Source organism: Triturus cristatus, chromosome 11 (genome assembly GCF_964204655.1).
Source record: "Triturus cristatus chromosome 11, aTriCri1.1, whole genome shotgun sequence".
In the NCBI taxonomy this organism is placed as follows: Eukaryota; Metazoa; Chordata; class Amphibia; order Caudata; family Salamandridae; genus Triturus; species Triturus cristatus.
Window position 1 is genome coordinate 187,796,547 of NC_140594.1, and position 21,248 is coordinate 187,817,794.

Below are 21,248 nucleotides of genomic sequence, written 5' to 3' on the forward strand. Positions count from 1 at the left end.
AACGTGTGCAGTGAAGCCCATGTTGCTACCTGACAGAAATACAGGACAGCTACTCTGCGCGCGAACGAGGCGGTCGCAACCTTAGCTCTGGTTGGAAAGTTGCTTTTTGGCAGATTTTGATGAAGCACACTATCCATAGTGAGATGGTCTGCTTCTGCAACGCCCTCCCTTTTTTTGGTTCACACATACCCCACAAAGAGTTGATCATCCACCTGGAACTCTTTTGTGCGGTCAAGACAGAAAAACAACTTCCTTTTTTGGGTCCAGCCAATGAAGTCTCTCCATTTTTTTATTTTTTTTTAACAGGACTGAGGCGGAGTATAAAAGGTGGAAAGGGTGATGGACCTGCCTACATGAAAGGGAGTTACCACCTTTGGTAGAAAGGATGCTTAGTTCGAAGGACCAGTTTGTCTGGATAGATAGTGAGGTACAGCGGCTTGGATTACAAGGACTGCAGCTCACTGACCCTTCGGCCAGAATTTATTGCCACTATGAAGGACATTTTGATGGTAAGAAGCCTGATGGGACAACGGTGTAATGGCTCGAAAGAAGCACAAATTAAGAATGTGGCGACTAAATTAAGATCCCACTGTGACATAATGAAGGGTGCAGGTGTGAACATGTGTTGGAAACCTTTCAAAAACCTATGTACAAAGAACGATGGCTGATCTGGCAACCGCAGAAATGCGGAGATGGAAAAAAGACAAAGCAGAGCCCTGTTGGACTAAGGAATGGACAAAAGAACCTGGGAAAGGAGTGCAGAAAGAGGATCAGATTGCCTGTCTGTACATGCAATGAACTTGCTTCAACAGCAAGAATATACTGTTTTGGCATAGGGACACCTGGCTGCCAAGATAGAATAACAGACTTGGGGCGCAAGGTCGAAAGCTGTCAACTGTGGCCGCACAATCTGCATGCATTAAGGCAGAGTATTTTCGGGTGCAGAATCCTGCCCTGTTGCTGCAATGGAAGGTCCTCCCAAAGAGGTAGACTGAGCGGAGGATCTGCGCTCATGCCGAACAACTCGCGATACCGGACTCTATGTGCCCAATCCAGAGCCACAAGGATCTTGATCTTAGTTGTTAGTGATCTTCTGGAGAACTCTGGGCAGGAGTGGTATTGGCAGAAAAGCATACAGGAGGCCTAAGCCCCATTTGAGATGAAACGCATCTCTGAGCAAGAGTTGCCCTGGAAACTCCAACTCGCAATGCTTGCACTACTTCCGGAAGGAGACGCCATTCGTGATCCCTGAGGCCTCGACAGCAGAGTTGGTCTACCCTAGCGTGCTGAGAGTCCGCCAGGTGTTGAACCACCAGGGATATGCCCGGACATTCCTCTAAGTGAAGACACCATTCGTGATCCTCCAGGCCCCGACGGCTGAGTTTGTTCGCCCTGGGGTTCAGAGAACCTGCCAGGTGTTGAACCACCAGGGTAATGCCCCGATGTTCCAGCCATGTCCATATGCGAAGAGCCTCTTTACAAAGGGCCCACAACCCCACCCCGCCTTGTTTGTTGCAGACTGCTCTGATCTCCGCCTTCCACAGGTAGCCGCCCCATCTGAGGAGTGATGCCTCGGTCACCACCATGAGGTGTGGCTGGGGAAGGGATCTGCCTCTGACTCAGTCCTGGTTCGTTAACCACCACCGCAGTTGCTGTGCAGTTCCCTCCGAGATCTGGACATAGTCGGAAAGATTCCCCTGATGCTGCGCCCACTGGAACTTCAGGTTCCACTGCAGAACCCGCATATGCCACCTGGCTTAAACTAGCAGCAGGATGCAGGAGGCCATGAGGCCCAGCAGCCTCAGAGTCATTTTCACCGAAATCTGGGATAGAGGCTGAAACATCAGTATCATAGCCCGAATATCCCAGACTCGCTGCTCAGGAGGATAGGCCCGAAACTGCACTGTGTCCAGAACAGCTCTGATGAAAGGGAGCAACTGAGAGGGAGTCAGGTGTAACTTCGGCACCTTGATATTGAACCCAAGCGAATGCAGGAGGTCCGCCATAGTCTGGAGGTGAGAGACGACCACCTGGGACGAGTCCGCCTTCAACAGACAGTTGTCGAGATAGGGGAAGACTGGAATACCTGATCTTCACAGATGGGCTGCGACCACCACCATGACTTTCGTGAACACCCAAGGGGCACTGGTAAGGCCGCAGGGCAGCATGGTGAACTGAAAATTCTCATGGCCTAACCTGAACTGTAGGTAACGCCTGTGGACTGTCAGGACGGGGATGTGAAAATAAGCGTTCTGCAAGTCCATTGCTACCATTCAGTCTCCAGGGTCGAGGGTAGACAGGACCTGAGCCTGAGGAAGCGGTTGAAGGCCCTGAGGTCTAAGATAGGGCGCGGGCCTTTGTCCCTCTTGGGCACCAGAAAGTAGCGGGAATAGCAACCACGAACTACTTCTGGCGCAGGTATCCTCTAGATAGCTCACTTTGCCAACAAGAGAGCTGAGCCTTCCTGGTGGAGAAGCGCCAAAAGATCCTCTGACATGCGATTGACAGACAGGTGGAGGGAGGAGTAGTCTTGAAGGGGGAAATAGCCCCTTCGGACTATTTGCAAAACTCACCTGCCTGACGTGATGGCTTGGCAGTGGGAGAGGTGATGGCGAATTCTGCAACCCACCTCATCGCTGATGGCCCTGAAATGTCAGACTAGGAGGGTTTGGAGGCTGCCGCGGGGGGGGGGAAAGGGTGGACTGGCCCGCCTGCTGGTTCCCAGACCCGCGTCGCTGGGACCCACGTCCGCTGTCACGCAAAGGCTGGGCAGCTTATGTGGGCCGGTGCTTGGACTGGGTTGGACATGGTGGGGTGCCCCTTCCGTAGCCACGAAAGGCAGACTGTAGGGCACAGGAGGACACAGCGAGGCCAAAGGATCTGGCCGTAGCCCTTAAAATGCTCGAGCGCCGAGTCCGCCTTGTCACCAAAAAGTCGACAGCCATCTACGGGCATGTCCAGCAAAGCTGACTGTACATCCCCCGAAAAACCAGACGTCCTCAGCCAGGCGTAGCGCAGAAGGACTGCCGACGTGGAAATAGTTCTGCCCAGAGAGTTGGCGATGTCCAGTTCACAGCAGATTGTGAATTTTGCTGCATCTCTCCCATTCGCCACTGCTTGGGAGAGAATGGCCCAGACCTCCTCCGAACACTGAAGCAGTACTTGGGCACCTGTATACCAGACTGTATGGGTATAGCGGCCCAAGAGGCATGCGGGTATTCACGGACCGCAGCGCCAAGCTGGAGGAAGAGAACATACGCTTCCCAAGATGATTCAGCTTCTTGGATTCCCTATCCGGGGGTGCGGAAGGGAATGCGCCCTTGGAGGAAGAAGCTTGGACCACCAAACTCTCTGGGGAAGGGTGTTGGGAGAGGAAAACAAGATCGGCCAGAGTCGGGCAGTAGCGGTGGGCAATCGTCCATTCCACAGGAGCCTCTGTGCTGGACTTGGACCAAGTGTCCAGAACGGCGTCCGTGAGGGCTTCTTTAAAGGGTAAGAGGGGTTCAGAGGAGGTTGCCGCCGGTTGAAGCACCTCTTTCAGAAGGTTAGTCTTGACTGCCACTGTAGGGAGCTACAGGCCCAAAGCCTTGGCTGTCCTATGCACCACCACTGCATAAGAGGTTCCCTCCTTCATAGCCACTTTGGGGGGAGAAAACATGCCAAGTTCTGGGGAGGCATCCAGACCACTGGCGTCACCCAATTCCTCTCTTCAGTCTGGCTTTTCCAGCTGGTCTGTTAAAGGGTCCAGCGACACATCCCAGTCCTCATCACCACCCTCAGGGCGATAGGGAACACCTGGGATTAACAAGGGCACAAAAGTACCCTCTGGCGTCGGATTTTACGTCGGCCAACGTTGATCCGGCTCTGTGTCCATGTCGGGGATGAGGACGGCGTCGGCCAGCGCCAGGGGCATCGTCACCGGGAAAGGTCGAAAAAGGTCGACTGGCGTCGATCCGGATCCAGGCCTGGATCCATGGGGACCCTGCAGCGCCGGAGCCGCTGGCATCGAAGGCCCAGGGCCCCCAACCGGCTCCGTGGGGCCCGAAAGGCGCGCTAGCGGAGTCGGGCTGCCCAAAGATGGTATGGAGGGCTTTGTAAAATACACAAAGCTGGGCCGGGGACACCTGTGCTCCCGGAAATGGGGGGAGGTGCGGAGTCATCCTTTAATCAGGCATCGGAGACGGAGCCTTAGAGTGACTATGCTCCGGTTCCCACGTCGCGTCAGCCGACTGACAGGGGAAAGCGAAGAGCGACGGTACTTCTTCGCCTTCTTCTTGTGCTTCGACTTACCTGAGGAGTGCGAAGACTTGGATGAGGTGTGGTGACTCCGTGACCAGTCTTGAGACCTTCCCCTCAAGTAAGACTGGGAGCGACGCGGAGCAGACTGCCGGGACTCCAAAAGCTTTCGGAACCGCTCCTGCAAAGACTTTGGATTCATGGCCTGACAGTCAGAGCACAAATTTGGGTCGGGGTCACGCTCCCGGCACCAGAGACACACGAGGTGCGGATCCGTTATGGACATCAGTTTGTGACAGGAGTCACAAGGCTTGAATCCGGCCCAACGATGGGACATCCCTAGAGCACCAGGAGTCAAAGCCTCGAATAAAGACGTCCACAAAAATCGAAAACAGTTTAGTCAAAAAATGACTAAAAGGCAAGTTCTCTCCGGATCTGCGCTAGGCTGGTGAGGAAAATGAAAGAACTGATGTCAGTGCGTAGGGGGGCGTATAAGTAGGCACCGCAACGTCATCCCAATGACGGACGTGGAGTCAACTGACGCCACCTACCTAAGCGCAGGGGTATTGCTTAAGAAAAAGTCTCTGGATCCAGTCTGACACCTGGGGGTAATTCTAAGGTAAGGAATCTATTACTAATAGTCTCTTTCAAATATATGTGGATACAGGGCTGTTCCTAGCTCTTGCCACGTGCCATCAGACTGCCGTCTTACCATCTGAAAGCCTGATGAGGAATTCTTCAACAGCATTAGAGAGAAGAAATACTTTTAATTTTTCCCCAATTACGTAGACCATAATATGCTATAACCAAAGTACCACCAATGTGAGAGAAAAGCACACGTTAAAATATGATTTTTACTGTAGTTACTGGACCCTTTTCTTTGTCTCAGGCCGCAGTAACCATGGTAGACTAAGATGGTAAGAGACACATAACAAAAGTCTCAACAAGACTTTTTGTATATTCTAACCAAACATGTTAATCCTGAAGGCTTTAACTGTGTTTTGAAGGAGGTAAAATTAAAAAACAAATATGAATATATCAAGTAGTTTTATATAGTGATACAGAAAAGCCATTATTGAAAAAACACAATAAAAGCAGGTTATGTACGTGAAACTATATTCAGGTTTCCATTGCACCAACCTAGACTTGCTTGGGTGCAGAGTCCTTTTCAATTTCATAATCAGGAGATTCTCAATCACTACTCACTTCTGCTTCTTATGTGGAGAAGAGAGAATTACCCTCACCACTAGTTGTGGTATCTGGAATAAACACATGCTCTGCTACTGAAGGAAAAGCAATAGGACTTCATACTGATGTAGACATGAGAATTTTTTTGCAGTAGCGCTCCTGAAGTAAGCAGATAATATTGATTTAATTCCTGCCTGTTCAACGTTTCTCCAAATTAGCTGTGTAATCGGACACACTTCTTTCTAAAAAGATATTGGAGTGGTAGAAGACTCCTTAGTAACACTCAGACAGCACAGACGGTAACAAAGATAGTGAAGAAGACTTAAAGACTATGTTGTGGCACACAATAACAGGCCACAGTACCTGAATGTTAAAGGAATAGTGGTTGTTAAACCATAAGCTGGAGATTTTCCTTTTGCTCTCCAAATAAATTAAGGTCCCACCTGAGGGGCAGTTTTTCGGAGAATAATGTGCCCAGTTCACATCTTCACTAAATAGCATCTGTATGTCAAAAAGTCTGTCTAGGAATCTGGATTTCAATTCTGGTCGGATTAGGTGTTTTAATGGCACTCTTGGCACTGCCGGAGAGCAAAGTTTGCCAGTTATAGAAAAACCGTTGTGCTAACCATCTCTGAATCTAAGATGGGGCAGGTTTTACCTCTTTTCGAACTACATTTGCTTCCAACCTGGTTGTTTTGGTTGGTTACAAGTGGGCTACATCATGTCACATTTGCCTTTTGTATCAATATAAGTTGGCCAAGGTGTCAGAAGCTTTTACTATTGTGGCCACTACAGTCTATCTTTTTTTACACCAAGAAAGTCACAGATTAAATTTTTCTATTGACAGCATCTGTATGTGAGGTGGTTGTGTATAGATCATAATTTGTGCTACAGCAACATTGACAGACTCAAGTTTTGCTTGGCTTGTGAGACACGCCAGAGATTTGTTTGATATAATGTACCTATCATTCCCATCCTGGTGAGGTGCAATCTGGGCTGCTCATGATTCAATGTTAAGTACATTGAGGGTAAGAAGTTAATTTTCTCTTTCACCATTATGCATGAGCTAAATCTGCATGTTCACTTGGGTAATGTAACTGAGGTACTATCTGGTGGTTGGTTCCAACAGTGGTGTCCTCTGCATGGACTATATAAATTTTCCCAATTATAAAAATGCACGCCCTGATCTTATCGGTGTTGACGCAATTATGCCTCTTATCAGCTCCAAAACAATCATCTTCCTCCTCCTTTTCTTCCACTATTTCCGCTTATCCGGAGTATGGTGAGTCTGACACTTAGTGAGAAGCTAGTTGTGATGGATAATTGCATGACAGACACATGGACACCTGCTGGGATACAGTGATTGAATATCTACCTATAATTCACTGATCACCCCCTGGATGGAAGCCAAAGAGGGTGCCCTTATCCAGAGCAATGAAGGGTGAAGGTAATTACTGCACAGTGTGTTCTGCTCTCTAGGGACAGTAAGTTTAGGTCATCTTTTGTGTAGAAATGTTTCGCTTTATAATTGGGAATAAGCTGAAAATTGTTCTGGGTCTGAATAGGGAACATTCCACCACCTCTACCTTTCTCTTCCCCTTTCCCTGTATGATTAATAGATAAACCTGTGCCAGAATCTTAATGGCTAATACCAATGGCACACTTTCAAGAAAAAACAGCTGTTAGGTAGTATCAATCCAAACAGGCAGACATTATCATCAATGCCTCGCATATGATTATGCAGTGCCAACCCAAGTGTTGGAGGGAATCAAGCTTTAGAAAGGATTTTCAAAGGTGAGGCATACAAATGGCATAACAGTCCACCATCAACCACAGAACACAGTGCAGGGGCGTCAATCAACTGTGTGACTAAACTGCTTGAGTGAAAGAGAAATTACCGAAATGTCTTGCCTGAATCTAGGAACAGATGGTGGCAAGTGGCAGAGTGTATAGTTTATGACTGCAAGTAGAAAATGATGACAAGAGCATAGCCCTCACAGCGATTGCCTATCACTAAACATGAAGTAGAAAACATTTAGTAAGGTGGTCTCAAAGAGCAGTGGAATTTCATGTCCTTCCTTTTTTTTTGGTTACAGTGCAGATCACCCAGTTAAGTGGATAAGCCTCAAATCAACTGTACTCTTTATATGTGCTTTTAATGCTGTTTTAGCTTAAATACTGTATCGGTGATTCACAAAGCAATGACAGAGAATACTTAGTTTATGAGAATCTAAGTAAGATGCAGTGTTAGAGAAATCAAAGATTGAGAAAACCCAAGTGCACGCACAATTAAGCCCTATTGGAGCAAAGCAAATAAACTGAGACTCCGATGAGCTTCCAATCATGATCAGAAGAATGACGTTCCAATCATTCTTTGACAGGCCAAAAACAACTTCAAAGGCACTCTCTAACTTGGCAATGGAAATCAATTTAAAAGTAAAGATCTATCACTTTGCATTCTGGTACATATCTCAATTCACTTTTTAAAGATTTTAAAAATATTCAATAACTTACAATCGGATAATACCTATTGAAACATGCAGTGACTAAGGCAGCCGATGAAAGAAATACTTTTACCTGAAATACAACAAGAATACAGCGGATAATGCACGTGTCTCCATTGACCATAGCTTTCTCCATAATGTCACAAATACTGCTAAGATGATGTGCCTCAATCGGATGTTGCTTTCCCAGAAAATTTGTGATTAGCAGACTGTTACCAGCTGCAAGAAGATTAAGTTGGTGAATGCTCATGGCACCAACGTGGTGTAATAACTGGTTTATCACATCATTTGTGGTTACAGCATCCCCTAAAGAAAAGAAAAAATGGGAACGCTTTATAACAATATTCTTAATAACACAGATGTCTATTTTAATACGAACAGAATATGCAATTCTTCATTTTGATTAAAGTTTATTTTACTTCTCCTGTAGGGAGTGCAGAAAAATAATGACAATGTACCTTAAACAGCTGGTTTTGCAGTCAAATGTTTCAGGTGTCCAAGAACCCATAAAATAAAGAGCATAAACCTATTATACAAAGTTCATTCACATCCAGTTAGACCACAAATAGGGATGGGCCGGAGAGACAGAGGGCAGTCAGACTTTGCAAAGGGAGCTGAAAGTAAAGGGCCTGGTAGTGGTAGGGAAACAGAAGCTTGTACTGGGTGGCAAGGAAAGGACACAAGAGGAGAAGCTATGTGAGCAGCAGCGAGAGTGAAGCACTAAGTGAGGTTCATGAGGCGTCGTCCTTGTGTAGATAGAGACAAAGGAAATGGAAACGGAGATTTGTGGATGTCTCTCAAATTAAAAGAAAAAAAGCTGATAATCTGGCATATTACTGAAACGCTTCTTCTTCCAGATTCATTCATTCTTATAAACACTATTCTTTCACTCATCTTTGCAGCAATTCATGGATCCATCCACCCACTGACTCATTCTTACAATCGCCCACTCACTAATCAACGAAGACACACCTCTAGTAATAAGCCAGGCTTATAGGGTTTTGGCAATGCCAAAATACAATGATGAAAATTCTGCTGACAAGCGGGTATGACTTTCTGCACATTCTACAGCATGTTAACAGATTATTTAATTTATATTTCAATTTTGTAATTTTTGTAAAAATATCAGTTTCCTCTAATAAACTGCCTGTAATTATCGTATCAGCACTAGACTGCAAAAAAACATACTTGCACGAACCAACTCAGGGATTAACCTGAACTCACATTAGCCAGTTCTTTCTTTCACTACTCTAGGAAGTCTACAAATAGTATTCTATGGATTTCTGACGGTGCCAGCCAATTCACAAAGATCCCAGGTCTGATGCCTCTCAACTACATATTGGAAAAGGAAAGGCTTCTTCAAGGCAGTTAGGGAAGTGTCAAAGTGTAGGTAAGACATGTGGTCTGCTCTTGGACTTGGAAAGTATGCTGTGACAAATACCAATTGCTATGGGAAAAATACCACAAATAATACTTCAGTATATTATTGAAAATACAGGTCCAATATACAACAGTCAACATTATTTTATACGTTTTACCTCTTTCTTGACATATGTATTGCCATTGCTATAACACAAGGCTAGATCAGGACCAAAGAAGCATTGCATAGTAGGTAGAAAATTGGGTATATCAAGTTAGCATTTACAATGATGAATTACTGAAGAACTAGAATTAACAGCTATGCCTCTGTATTATGCTTGGCCAAGATTATACAGTAACCACAATGAGAGAGTACAGTACAAGTAGAGCCTCACGAAGTCCTGGACTCTTGGCTGATGTTAGAGTGTACTCCTCCTGTGCCCAAACGGAAAGAAGTGAGTCTTAGATACTTTTGGCAACTTTCTGCCTGGAGAATAAACAGCGTCCAGGGTTGCCGTTGAAGCCAGAACTGTCGAACTGCCAATCAGTCTCAACTTGCCAGTTTGCCCTGCTGAAGGAGATCAGACTTCCAGAAAAGTTTCTAAGTCTGAACATAGAGGGTTTCACTGAAACCTCCGCTGAAGAGCATCCAATTGACATCAAAGCCTTTGTGAGTATAGACATTGTCCACTCAAAGCTTTCCCGCCTTGGACTACTTCACAGGGACCCTGCTCTTCAGCCGCACGTCGTCATCGAGCCCCGCTTCGGGTCCAGCTTGCCGCGTCAACAAATTGTCAGCAACTACTTTTTCTTCATAAAAGTTTCCAATTCAGAAGGTGAACTCTTGCTCTGGATGAATATGGTCCCCGTATCTGATTGCCGATCCAGCATGGTCAGCCTTAACTTTTGACTTTGACCAGATCTAGTTTGACAATATACATGCGGTTGGAACGTTCTGCTTTTTGAATTCCATCTTTAATTCAAACTTTAAAAATTCATATCTCCGAATATGATTTTTGCTGTTATTTTATCTATTAAAATATTCTCTACTTTCCAAATTGGTTTGGGATTTTTCTCGTGTTGGGTTTTTACTTTATTTTTATTTTTGTTTATTGAACTTTTCATCACCATACAGCATAATGGCATATAATATAATCATCGCTACATCCGTGAAGAACCGAACAAACAAAAAAATAAAAATAAAACAGTTTGAACAAAAGGTACAATTGGTGATCCGATATTACAAGAGGCGTGGTGAAGCGGTCTCCCCCCTAATGGCGCAATACAAACATATTAATCAATATGCGGGCACAATATTGCACATCATCAATCAGCATCATACAGTCATTGCATTAGTCTGGAGCAGTAAATATTCCCGAAGAGGAGCCCAAATTTCAGTTGCTTTGGATGCGACCGGCAATTCCTCAGCATATATTTCTAATTGCTCACGACAGTACGTCAGATCCTTCAACCATTCGCCCAATTTTGGGGCCAGCCTGCTTTCCCACGTGAACAGAATCCGCCTTTTGGCCAGTAGGAGCGCCACTCTCACAAACCTGCCCAACGCAGCTTTCGCCTGGGGGACAAAGCCAAGGAGGCACTCCTGCGGCGTACACTTCAAAATAGTGCCCGTCATGGTGTGTAGGTGCGCAACAATAGTCTGCCAAAACTGAAACACAGGGCCACAGTGCCAGGCAAGGTGGATGAAATCAGTGCTATCCTGATCACAACGTTTACATTGGGCAGAGTCCCTAAGGCCCATTTTATACAATTTGATGGGGGTACGATACACCTGATGAATAGATTTAAAATTAATTATACGCAAATTGCCATTTGGTGTAAGACGGCCTGTTAACATGCAAATTTGTTCCCATTCTTGCAGAGTAATCGGAGGGGCCATTATCGCATTCCAACGCTCTAGACTGCGATCCTTTCCCCGGACCGTTTCATCTTGCACCCTTTTATATAATTTGGTAATCAAGAAGGTGGGATTCTGAATGTATTCTAGGTCTTCCCCAGTCATGTACCTACCCTCAATGAAAAGGTATCCCTTGTGCGTGATACCAGCCTCCTTTAGGGCTGTTACAGGCCCCTGCTCCCAAGTGACAGACAAGGCTGCATGACCAGTAAGGGGCATAGCAGAAGCGTACAGAGGGAGTTTATGTGCTCGCTTGCCAATCCCCTGCCATGCTGCAATAGTGGTGTCAAGGCTGTTAATTTCTGACCTAGGAGTATGCCGGCGTGTATGCGTGAGAATGCCCCCCAGCGGTACAGGGTGTGCATCACCGTCTTCCACTGCGATATGCGGAATGTAGTCATGTGCACGGAACCAATAGTATGCATATTGCGCCTGTGCACTCAGATAATACACATAAAAATCAGAAGCAGCGAACCCCCATTTATCATAAGCGAGCGTCAGGGTATGCCAGCTTATTCTGGGCTGTTTATCTCCCCACACCAATCTCAAAAGCTGTGTCTGCACTGTCTTAAAAAATTGCTTATTAAGTTTGATTGGAATGTTGCAGAACAAATACAAAAAACGCGGGAGGATAACCATTTTAATAACTGCAATGCGGTCTGCAAGGGACAACGGGAGATGGAACCACCGATCCACTTGCTATACCAAGGTGCTATAGGCCGGTCCTTAGTTCTCTCTAATCACCGGGTCGGGATCTCGGTGTACCCAAACCCCAAGGTACTTCACAGGGTCCGCAGTCCATACTAACCGGTATTCCAGCTGAGGCGGAGATGTAATCAATGTCAGAGGGATAATAACCGACTTCTCCCAGTTGATTAGAAGGCCAGAGAAAAGACCAAATCTGAAATAGTACCGGATAATTGGAGACAGGTGGAGCTGGGAATCACGAACAAATAGGACCATGTCATCCGCGTACATGGATATGCCAACCGGCCGATGATTAAAATTTAGAGCGGCGACTCTATGGCATTGCCGAATTTTGCATGCTAACGGCTCCAGAACCAGGGCGAACAGAAGTGGGGACAAAGGACAACCCTGACGAGTGCCGCACTCAATGGGATATGGCTCTGAAGTTAGACCTCCCACCCGCACTCTCGCCGATGTATCTGTATACTAGACCCATATCCATTGCGTCAAAATAGGGGGTGAAGCCCATCCTGTGCAATATGCGCATCATATATTTCCACTCTATTGAGTCAAATGCTTTGTCGCATTAAGCATGACAGCAGCAGCAGATAACTCAGGATTCAACACGTGGAACATTGCGAAGATGGTGCACAAGTTATGAGAGGTAGAACGCTCTGGGATAAACCCAGATTGGTCCGGGAGAATGAGAAGCGGCATCAGAGGCTGGATCTTAGTTGGCAAGACTTTCGCTAGTATCTTTGCATCTAGATTTATTAGCGACAGGGGGCGATTGGTCTCGCAGAGCGTTGGCGATTTGTCTTTCTTAAGTAGGGTGATAATCAGGGCCTGCCTGAGGGAAGGCGGAAGGATCCCAGAGTCATGTGCCTCTGCGTACATCTCGAGCAGGTGGGGTACAAGGCGATCCGTGTAGGCTTTATAAAATTCTGCTGTCAGGCCATCCGGCCCGGGGCCTTATTATTGGGAAGTGCAAGAATAGCCTCACGAACGTCTGTTTCGTCTATAGGCTGATTCAGATATTCTCTGTGAGCGTCTGACAACCATGCACAGGTATTCATCAAGTGCCTCATCTGCCATTCCGCCCCGCGTGGTATACACAGCCGAATAAAATTGTCTGAATTGGTCAACTATCTCAAGTGGGGCAAAATGTGCATCTCCTTGAGAGTCTACTATTTGGTCAATCGGGTGGTGGTCAGCACTGAAGCGCAGTCTAGAAGCCAAGCATCTCCCAGGTCTGCCTCCCTCCCCGTACGCCCTGGCTACACGTCGCCTTGCAATGTATTTTGCCTCCTGGTCAGCTAGTGTGTTGTACTCTGCCACCAGTTCTTGTATGAGGGCTAGAATATCTGCCGCTGGTGAGTGCTGATATTGCCCCTCCAAGTCCCCCAAGGCCTTTTCCGTCTTTGACAGCTGGTCTCTGATGTCCCTTAGGATCCCCGCCGTTGTGCCAGTACACACCCCCCTTATCGTAACCTTAAATGCCTCCCAGAGTGAGGCCTGACTATACACAGAGCCCACGTTGGATTCAAAATACTGTAGAATAGCTGTTCTAATAGCCTCGTGGTATACGGGATCCAGCAGCGCCTCAGCTCGAAATCGCCATGTGAAAGGTCGACGGGGGTTCATGGGGATGCAGATATCCAGGCCTATGGGGCTATGATCAGATAATGTGCATGGTAATATGTATACCCGTGTGACCAAGCCATTAGCCTCTTCATTCAGTAGCCAGTAGTCAAGTCTTGACCAGCTATTTTAGGCAGGTGTTATATGTGTACCAACTAGACTATCTGGGCCATTTTGACAGTACGCGCACCTGCCGGATTAGATTTATCCATTTGCAGGTCAAGATGAGTATTCAAATCACCACCCCAGAGGACGTCCGAGTCAGGCCATGAGCGCAGAACCTGAAGCATGCTGATAAAAGGTGTTGGGTCATCTACTACGGGGCCATACACATTAACAATCGTTAAGACAGACATACCCAGCTTACCCTGTACCATAGCCCAGCATCCTTCTGTGTCTGTACAAGTATGGAGAGGCCGGAACGAAACACCCCTCTTAATAAGGATAAGGACCCTCCTGGAGTACATCGAGTAGGAGGACGCCAGCCTAAAAGTTGCCCATTTGTGTGCCACCTTAGCCTCTGTGTTATTACTCAAGTGCGACTCTTGCAATAAAGCAATTTGTACCGTGTGCCTGTCAAGATATGTTAACACTTGGCGTACTTTCTTTGGGGTATTAAGACCGCGTATATTCCATGTTAAGCATTTGTGTGTCTCACCGATTTCCAAAGTGTAGTCAACAAACCCTGGTTCCAGTCCCAGTTGTTATCTGCATCATATTGGGTACCATATGGGGTACCATTTGCAACATTTGTTCTGATCACAGTACCTTCAACTGTAAAGAAAAAAAAGACCCTCCCCCCTCCCACTTTAGCAACCCCAATTTGCCAAAGACAAATTCCCAGAGTAAAAACAAACCCAACAATAACAAATTATCAACCATAGCGTGGGGTATACCCATTGGGGGATGCAGCGGCAAAGTCCACTTCCCGGTGAGATCGGGAGGGGGCCGCCGATGTAATGCGAGAACTTCCTATCCCGAAGCCATCCAACTAGGCATAGCAACGGGGGTACAACGGGTAGCGTTAGAAGCTAGGGTAATTAACTTGAAAGTGTAGTCATAGGGGCCAAAATACCCCATATATAGTTAGGCGAATAGCTCAATGAGCAAAGTGGATAACAGCCTAAATATACATAATGGGGAGAGCATACGGGCACAATCCTAACAAGAGGGTTCAACAACTGGGAGTCACCCCCCCCCGATATACAATCCCCCAAGCCGCGACCCAACCATGCCCGCAGAATTTCAACAAATCAACCACTCAGTATAACACAATATCTCATGTACAGTTGGAGGCAATGTGATAGTAACAAGAGATCTAATAGAGAATACCAAGAGACATATACATTAGTCATTCATCAACATCTGATGTGGTAGCTGCAGAGTTCCGCTTTCGACAAAGGGTTTTGGCATATTCCATGGATTGTTTAGGAGTTGTGAAGATCCTGGCTTTGTCATCAGTCCCTATACGTAAACGTGCTGGGTAGAGCATGGCATATTGAACTAGCTCCTTCATTAAAAGCTTTTTGACCCCTTGGAACTCCTTCCTCGCGGCTTGCACCGTGGCAATAAAGTCCGGATAGAATGATAAGATGTTTCCTTGGTAGTTAATCGTACACTTCTGGCGAGTAACACGTAGGATAGTGTCTCTGTCTCTGAAATTCAGTAGGCGGGCAATGATTAGTCTAAGGGGGGCCCCGGGAGGAGGACGCACCGCCAGTGACCTGTGAGCCCACTCAACAGCAAACATGGCGGAGAGGTGTTCAACCCCGCAAACATCCCGGACGAGGGTCTCGATATAATCCTCCAGCCGCCCCACATTCGTTGATTCCGGCAGACCCAGAATGCGCACGTTATTGCGCCTAGAGCGCGCTTTAATGTCCTAGTTCTTCGCCTGTATGACGGCCAGCAGCTTCGCCATGTCTGTAGTTTTAGTAGTAACTTGCTGGAGGCCGTCTTCCGCAACTGATATTCTCTGTTCCGCTTCTCCAATTCTTGCTGCATGTTTATCTAAATGGTCCATCCTGCCATTGAGCGCCTCTATCTTGCCATCAATAGCCTGAAGGCTTGCCTGTATTGCAGATAGCGACTTTTCCAGCGCCGTTGAAGCCGGGGCAGCAGAGTCCAGCTCAGAGTCTGAAGCCACAGTCTGTGAGGACTTGCCGCCCCTACGTGACTCGAAAGTCAGTCGAGGTTGGCTTTTATCTGGCTTTTCCATCGTAATGACAGAGAACCGAATGTGTATATGAGAAGATCAAAGTGACTGCGCCAATAAGAGACATCACCGCTCGCGGCAGACAGCGTTAGAGGGGTTGCCTGCCAGGGGGAGCAAAGGGAACAGCCAATTTAAGCACAGCGCGGACCAGTCCACACCACGAAATCCACAGCCTGCGCTATGGCACCAGAGTTAAGGCGAACACCCACTTCCAGCCCAGCACTGTCCAGACACAGTAGGATGGCAGCTATCTCCAGCGTATCACCACAGGGAGCTCAACATGTCACAGCCCACACCCTGGCAGTCCTGAATAGTGAAACGCCGTCTTTCGCCTCAGAGGCACCACAGTCTAGGGCTCCGTGCGTGTTTTCACTGGGCCACGGCAGCAACAGGTCCAAACATCAGCGGCCAGTGGCAGCAAGCCATGATTAAAACAAAGCATATGTCATTAGCAGGCACGTGTGAGCCTCAATTGAATGCAGCTATCATTAATGCGCAGAAAGGGCCCGTCCCCGCATGGCCCCGACGTCGGAAGCTGCCGACCTCTGGTTCGCGCTGGGCCGCTATGCAAACACAGTCCTGAGCATCAGGAAGGGTGATGTGGAAGCTCGGTGAGCAAGGGGCCCCAAACCACTATAGCGTGCAGCGCGACAGGGCAGTCCGGCGGCCAACACCTCGCAGAGGCCCACCTGCCAGGCTGAGGACGGCCCCCCGCGTAGTAGACCGCTCCGGTTCCACCACAGGTCTAGCCCCCAGCCACGTCGGGGAAGCCCCGCACGCACCGCAGCGATAAAGCCTCACGCCCGGTAAGAGAGCGTTCAAGCCCGGAGCACAGCTGCGGCCTCAGCAAATCTCCGCATGTACCAGATTTCCCTCAGCAGGGACGCCAGCCGGGCCAACCACTCTGCAGGGTCCGCTCTATATGGGCACCGCATCCGCCATTATGGCCATCCGCTGATTTCTCGACTGGCTCTCCGCCAGCTCCAGGGGTCGACACACACGCAGACAGTGCACCGCCAACACACCTCCTATGTCAGAAACCCTGTTGGTACAAATTAAGGCGATGGGAACAGGATAGCTGAAGGATTCGTTCGGCGGCCAGCAGAGCCACATTACAATGCGGCCATCTTGCCGATCACCAGGCCACGCCCCCCCTGGATTTTTACTTTAGCATTGTTTGAACACTGCATAATTACTTTACACATTGCCTCCTAAGGTAAGCTAGAAACTGTTTTGTGCCAAGCTACAAGGGAGTTAAGCAAAGGTTTATTTAGTGACTTTCAGTTCACCCTGACGAGGGTTGTGATTATTATTTGAAGATGAGTTCTCCTGTCAACGAATACTTTTCCCATTAGGTATTAGTCATGAGGCATTATTTGGTCATGTGGCAACAATTACAGTCGCCCATTACCAAATATTTCATGTGGTTTTTATCCACATTTATTTTGTGGGTAGTAAAATGAAAATGGAATTGCAACGTGTAAATATACCCATATATTTAACAGCTAATTGAACAGTCATATGTCAATATCTGCAGATGTTTTACGTGCACTCATTAGTCATATAAAAAAACTATACTCTCACCTGAAAACATTAGTATTATTACAATAACATGCACTTCCGCACTGATCTTAACTTCATTAGGAAAAGGTATTCCAATTGGTCATGACTTAAAGTATGTAGATGACAAAAACCAATGGGCAGGTAAGACGACGGGACAGGCCAGGAAAACAGTCTCTCAGCTTACATTAACAGAATCAAAATATTACCTTTGGATTTCTTGTTTAGAAGTGGAGATTCCTTCAGGGATTTTGTTTGGTCTTGCAATTACTCACAATGAGTTGTGTGTGTCTGGTCATAAATGAAAAACTAAGACAAGCACTCACACACCATCCTACGTGTTATGCTTCATCACAGGGTTGTCTCCATCTGCCAGTCTGTTAGAAGGGCGAATGGGCTCATCTAATTAATCGAGAGCACTTTGGCAGTCATTGTGGGGCTCACCCACTAATAAGGTCTAGAATCTGTGCAAAATTTCAAATCTCTTTCAGTAAAACTCATTCTCAATACTTTATTACAGGATTTTCACTGTGGAATGTTTAAAAGCAAGAACACCACGACTAAGGGTTATCACTGCTCCCTCACCCCTTTAGTCGACATGTTTCAGCTCTCTCAGTATCCCTCTGAATGTCTGCTGCCTACCTCAGGACTTAGATTCCTACTGTGGAGACTCTCACTCATACTCATGCTTTCAAAATCAAATTTATAAATGTGATACTCCCTGTGGATTTAATACAGTTGTGGCCAAAGTTGCACCTAGAAGATATAAGATGACATAGCATACAGAAAATAAAACATTATATCAGGGCTACTTCTTAGTTCCTGCAGCAAAAGTTATGTTAAGGCAGAGGTAAGGCAAAATGGTAGGTCAAGTCTGTATAATAGAGCAATTATATATAGCACGAGTCTGCCAGTGAAGCACTGCAAAACATTAAACACGTGAGAAACACCAGTGGGACTCCACTTTATCATAACATGTATACATGTGCCCCCACTGGGAAAGGTTTCTTTTGTTCTCTTGGCCCTAGTTTGGGTTTGTGTGCTCCGTGAAGGGGGACAGATAGCACTTCATGTAGTCAAACGCTGTGTGTAAATAAATGTGAAAGATAGGATCAATGTGTTAAAATAGGGTGCTTATCCGTTGAAAAAATGTAAATTCTGATTTTTTTATGGTCCATGGTCACTTACTTCATGAAGGGAAACTGCAGCCTGTTGCATACACCGTCCCACTGCTTCCAGATGTTAGCGGTCATCTTGTGAGGGCCAATTAAGAGCCGGCTTGCGGCCAGGTCAAAGGACATGGCGAGTGATCCAGTGTGAACCCAAAAACACTAGATCGTGCTGGGGGCGATGACCTAGCTCATGTGGTGTGTGGCACTCTAACAAGTGCATCTAAAGGAGCAAAATGTTAAAACATGCAGGGAAAGACACCCTACACATGCATGCCCAAAAAAACCAAAGCCGGATAGCTATAGTTTAATATTGACCGAGAGAAACACTAGAGCCCGCAGGAAAAGTACCCCTGTGCCACAATGATTGGAGCCAAGTGGGTGTAGCTTAATTTAAGTCCCATAAGGAGGTATTAAACAAAGCAATGTTGTTCACGTGCGGAATGTGTATTGTGGAATCTGCTGGACTATATGAACTGTTTGTGGTATACAGTATTTTTTGTCATGAGAGGAATCATTAGTATCAATGAAGTTAAACAGAGAGTAGGCTTAGGAGTACTGATTGTCATGTATAATTATCTAAATTTCCCTGTTGGAGAACCAGGCTTAACAGGATAATGGATCAGTTAGGGGTCCCGGAATGCATATTTATACCATTCTTTAATTGCCTACCAGGAGCCATGAAATCTTATGATTTAATCCCACTTTGTGGTTTTTCAAGCGATATACCAATCTCTGCACTTTCATGAGAAGGACTTCTTGTATGGTCAGGTTAGTGGAATTGCTAACTACTTGTTCCAAAACGACTCACTTAATCTTGTTTTACCTGTGTCCAACTTCCATAAAATGAGATGTCATGTGTGTTAGCTGACATTCTTTGTTTTGATTTTCATTTATCCTGATTAGGATTTTTCTAGTGGTCCCTGCAATGTCCCATAAGTTGCAGGAGAATGAAATCATGTAAATCACCACTAAGCTATTACAACTGATGCGTCTTCTTATTTCCCACACCTCGGGTATTTCCACATTAACATTTTTTGTGGCTCATGTTTATGGGCAGACAGTACATCTTCCACAAGGGTAGCGACCAATGACAGGTGAGAGGCCCCAAAGTCCAATGTCAGGCTGTTCCAATGGTTCTCTCCGCAGGGAGTATGTGAATTCCACCATTTCTCTTATGTTCTGTGTCCTTCTGAACACGAAATGGGTGGGGCAGAGGGGCCACAGGGTGGTCCTATTTGATCCTAGTAGTATTTAGCAATTGCCAATTTTTATGTTTAGTTCCTGAACCTGGTTGGAAATGTGTGAAAAAGTAGTCTCAGATTATTCTCCCAGATTCTGGTTTGGGATATGTTTCTAGAAGGGTCTTCCGGCAGTTGTTGTGAGCTCTCTTCATGGACTGCCTGATGATTCATTCTGGGTTTTGGTAAACACATAAGTTATTTGATAATTAGCAGGCTTCTGCGTGGATGAAAGGTATCAAATCTGAGTAACCTGTTTTTGTGTGGGTTTGCAGAAAACTTGTGTGTAATCCTGATTCGGTGTCAGTAATCTGTAGATCCAAAAGGCTATATTAACCCCTCTGATGGTATGGGTAAACTTTAAATATGGATCTTTTAGAATTCAGCCAATTAACAAAGGCAATTGCAGTATCATTATTCCCTGTCTAGATTATCAATATGTAGTCAATGTATTGACACCAGAGCTTGATATGCAGTTGGAACACATTGTTGTTATATATATGTTCTTCCTCAAAATGGTTAACATCCAGACAGGCAATACTTTGGGCAAAGGTATTGCCATCGAGATCCCTTATATCTGGTGATATATTGTACAATATTATTCAAAAATTATTTTGGTCAGCGCTCGTCTTGCAAATGAGGTGTTGTGGTGTCAAACTCTCATTCGGTCCTTCAAAGAGGGGACTGTCATGGCTAAGGTTTTTTCCTGTGGTATACTCAGGTACAGAGCTCGCAATATAGAAGAAGAATGGAGGGACACTCAAACAAAGATCACATTTCTACAATTTTACTTTTTTAGTTAAAATCTTTTTATTGCTTTTGTAAAGACAGCTTAAATCAAGACATATATGTACATAGTGTTCAGATTTATGAATACACAGAAATACAAAGTTTTGTGGGGTCAAGCATTGTAACCTGCAGAAAGAAAATAAAAATGAATAACATACAGAGAAAGACAGGTGAGGGATTACCCCATCCCTCAAACAATCAGAAAGTAGGAGAGAAGGGGAAAGAATATGGGGAAAGCTGGAGGCCTTAGCTGTCCCTCATATAGGGAGCTGCTGGGTGCCTAAAATTGTGTGCAACGAATCCCTGATTGAGTGCATCAAAGTATGTATAAGGCTCTTATTGATCTCTGAAACCCTCTTAGTGTAACAGGGGCCTCTGTGTACCCTTATACTCAGTTCGGGGGGGAAATCGAAGGCAAAGGAACATTTGTGTGATCTGAGATGGGAGACCAGTTAGGGGGAGGCAGCCCTCCCAGTTATATTAGGCTAATTGTCGTGTGTGCTGTATGTCATTAAAATAGTTGTAGTGCTCCGATTCTCTGGGGTGTGAAGCACTAGTATTCCAAATAGTCTGATAAACTATCACACTGTGGATACATATTTACTAGTAGGGAGATCTGGCTGCCAACAGAATGTTAGCAATCATGTATTTGATTGCATTTTTAAAAGTGATAACGGAAATACATATTTGCATTGGTAAATAAGTTCTTAGTTGTCAATTGCATTGAACAAAATGTATTCA

The 21,248-nt window shown here is 46.0% G+C and overlaps 1 protein-coding gene across 2 annotated transcripts in view; it reads right to left on the reverse strand.

Moving 5' to 3' along the window:
* The window catches only part of HECTD4 (HECT domain E3 ubiquitin protein ligase 4), a 2,430,065-nt gene that overhangs the window by 2,142,698 nt on the left and 266,119 nt on the right, over positions 1 to 21,248 (reverse strand). For both annotated transcript variants that reach the window (XM_085634374.1, XM_085634373.1), the window contains exon 12: positions 8,002 to 8,234. In XM_085634374.1, coding sequence (XP_085490500.1) covers positions 8,002 to 8,234 — 233 coding nt within the window. The remainder of the gene's footprint in view (positions 1 to 8,001; positions 8,235 to 21,248) is intronic.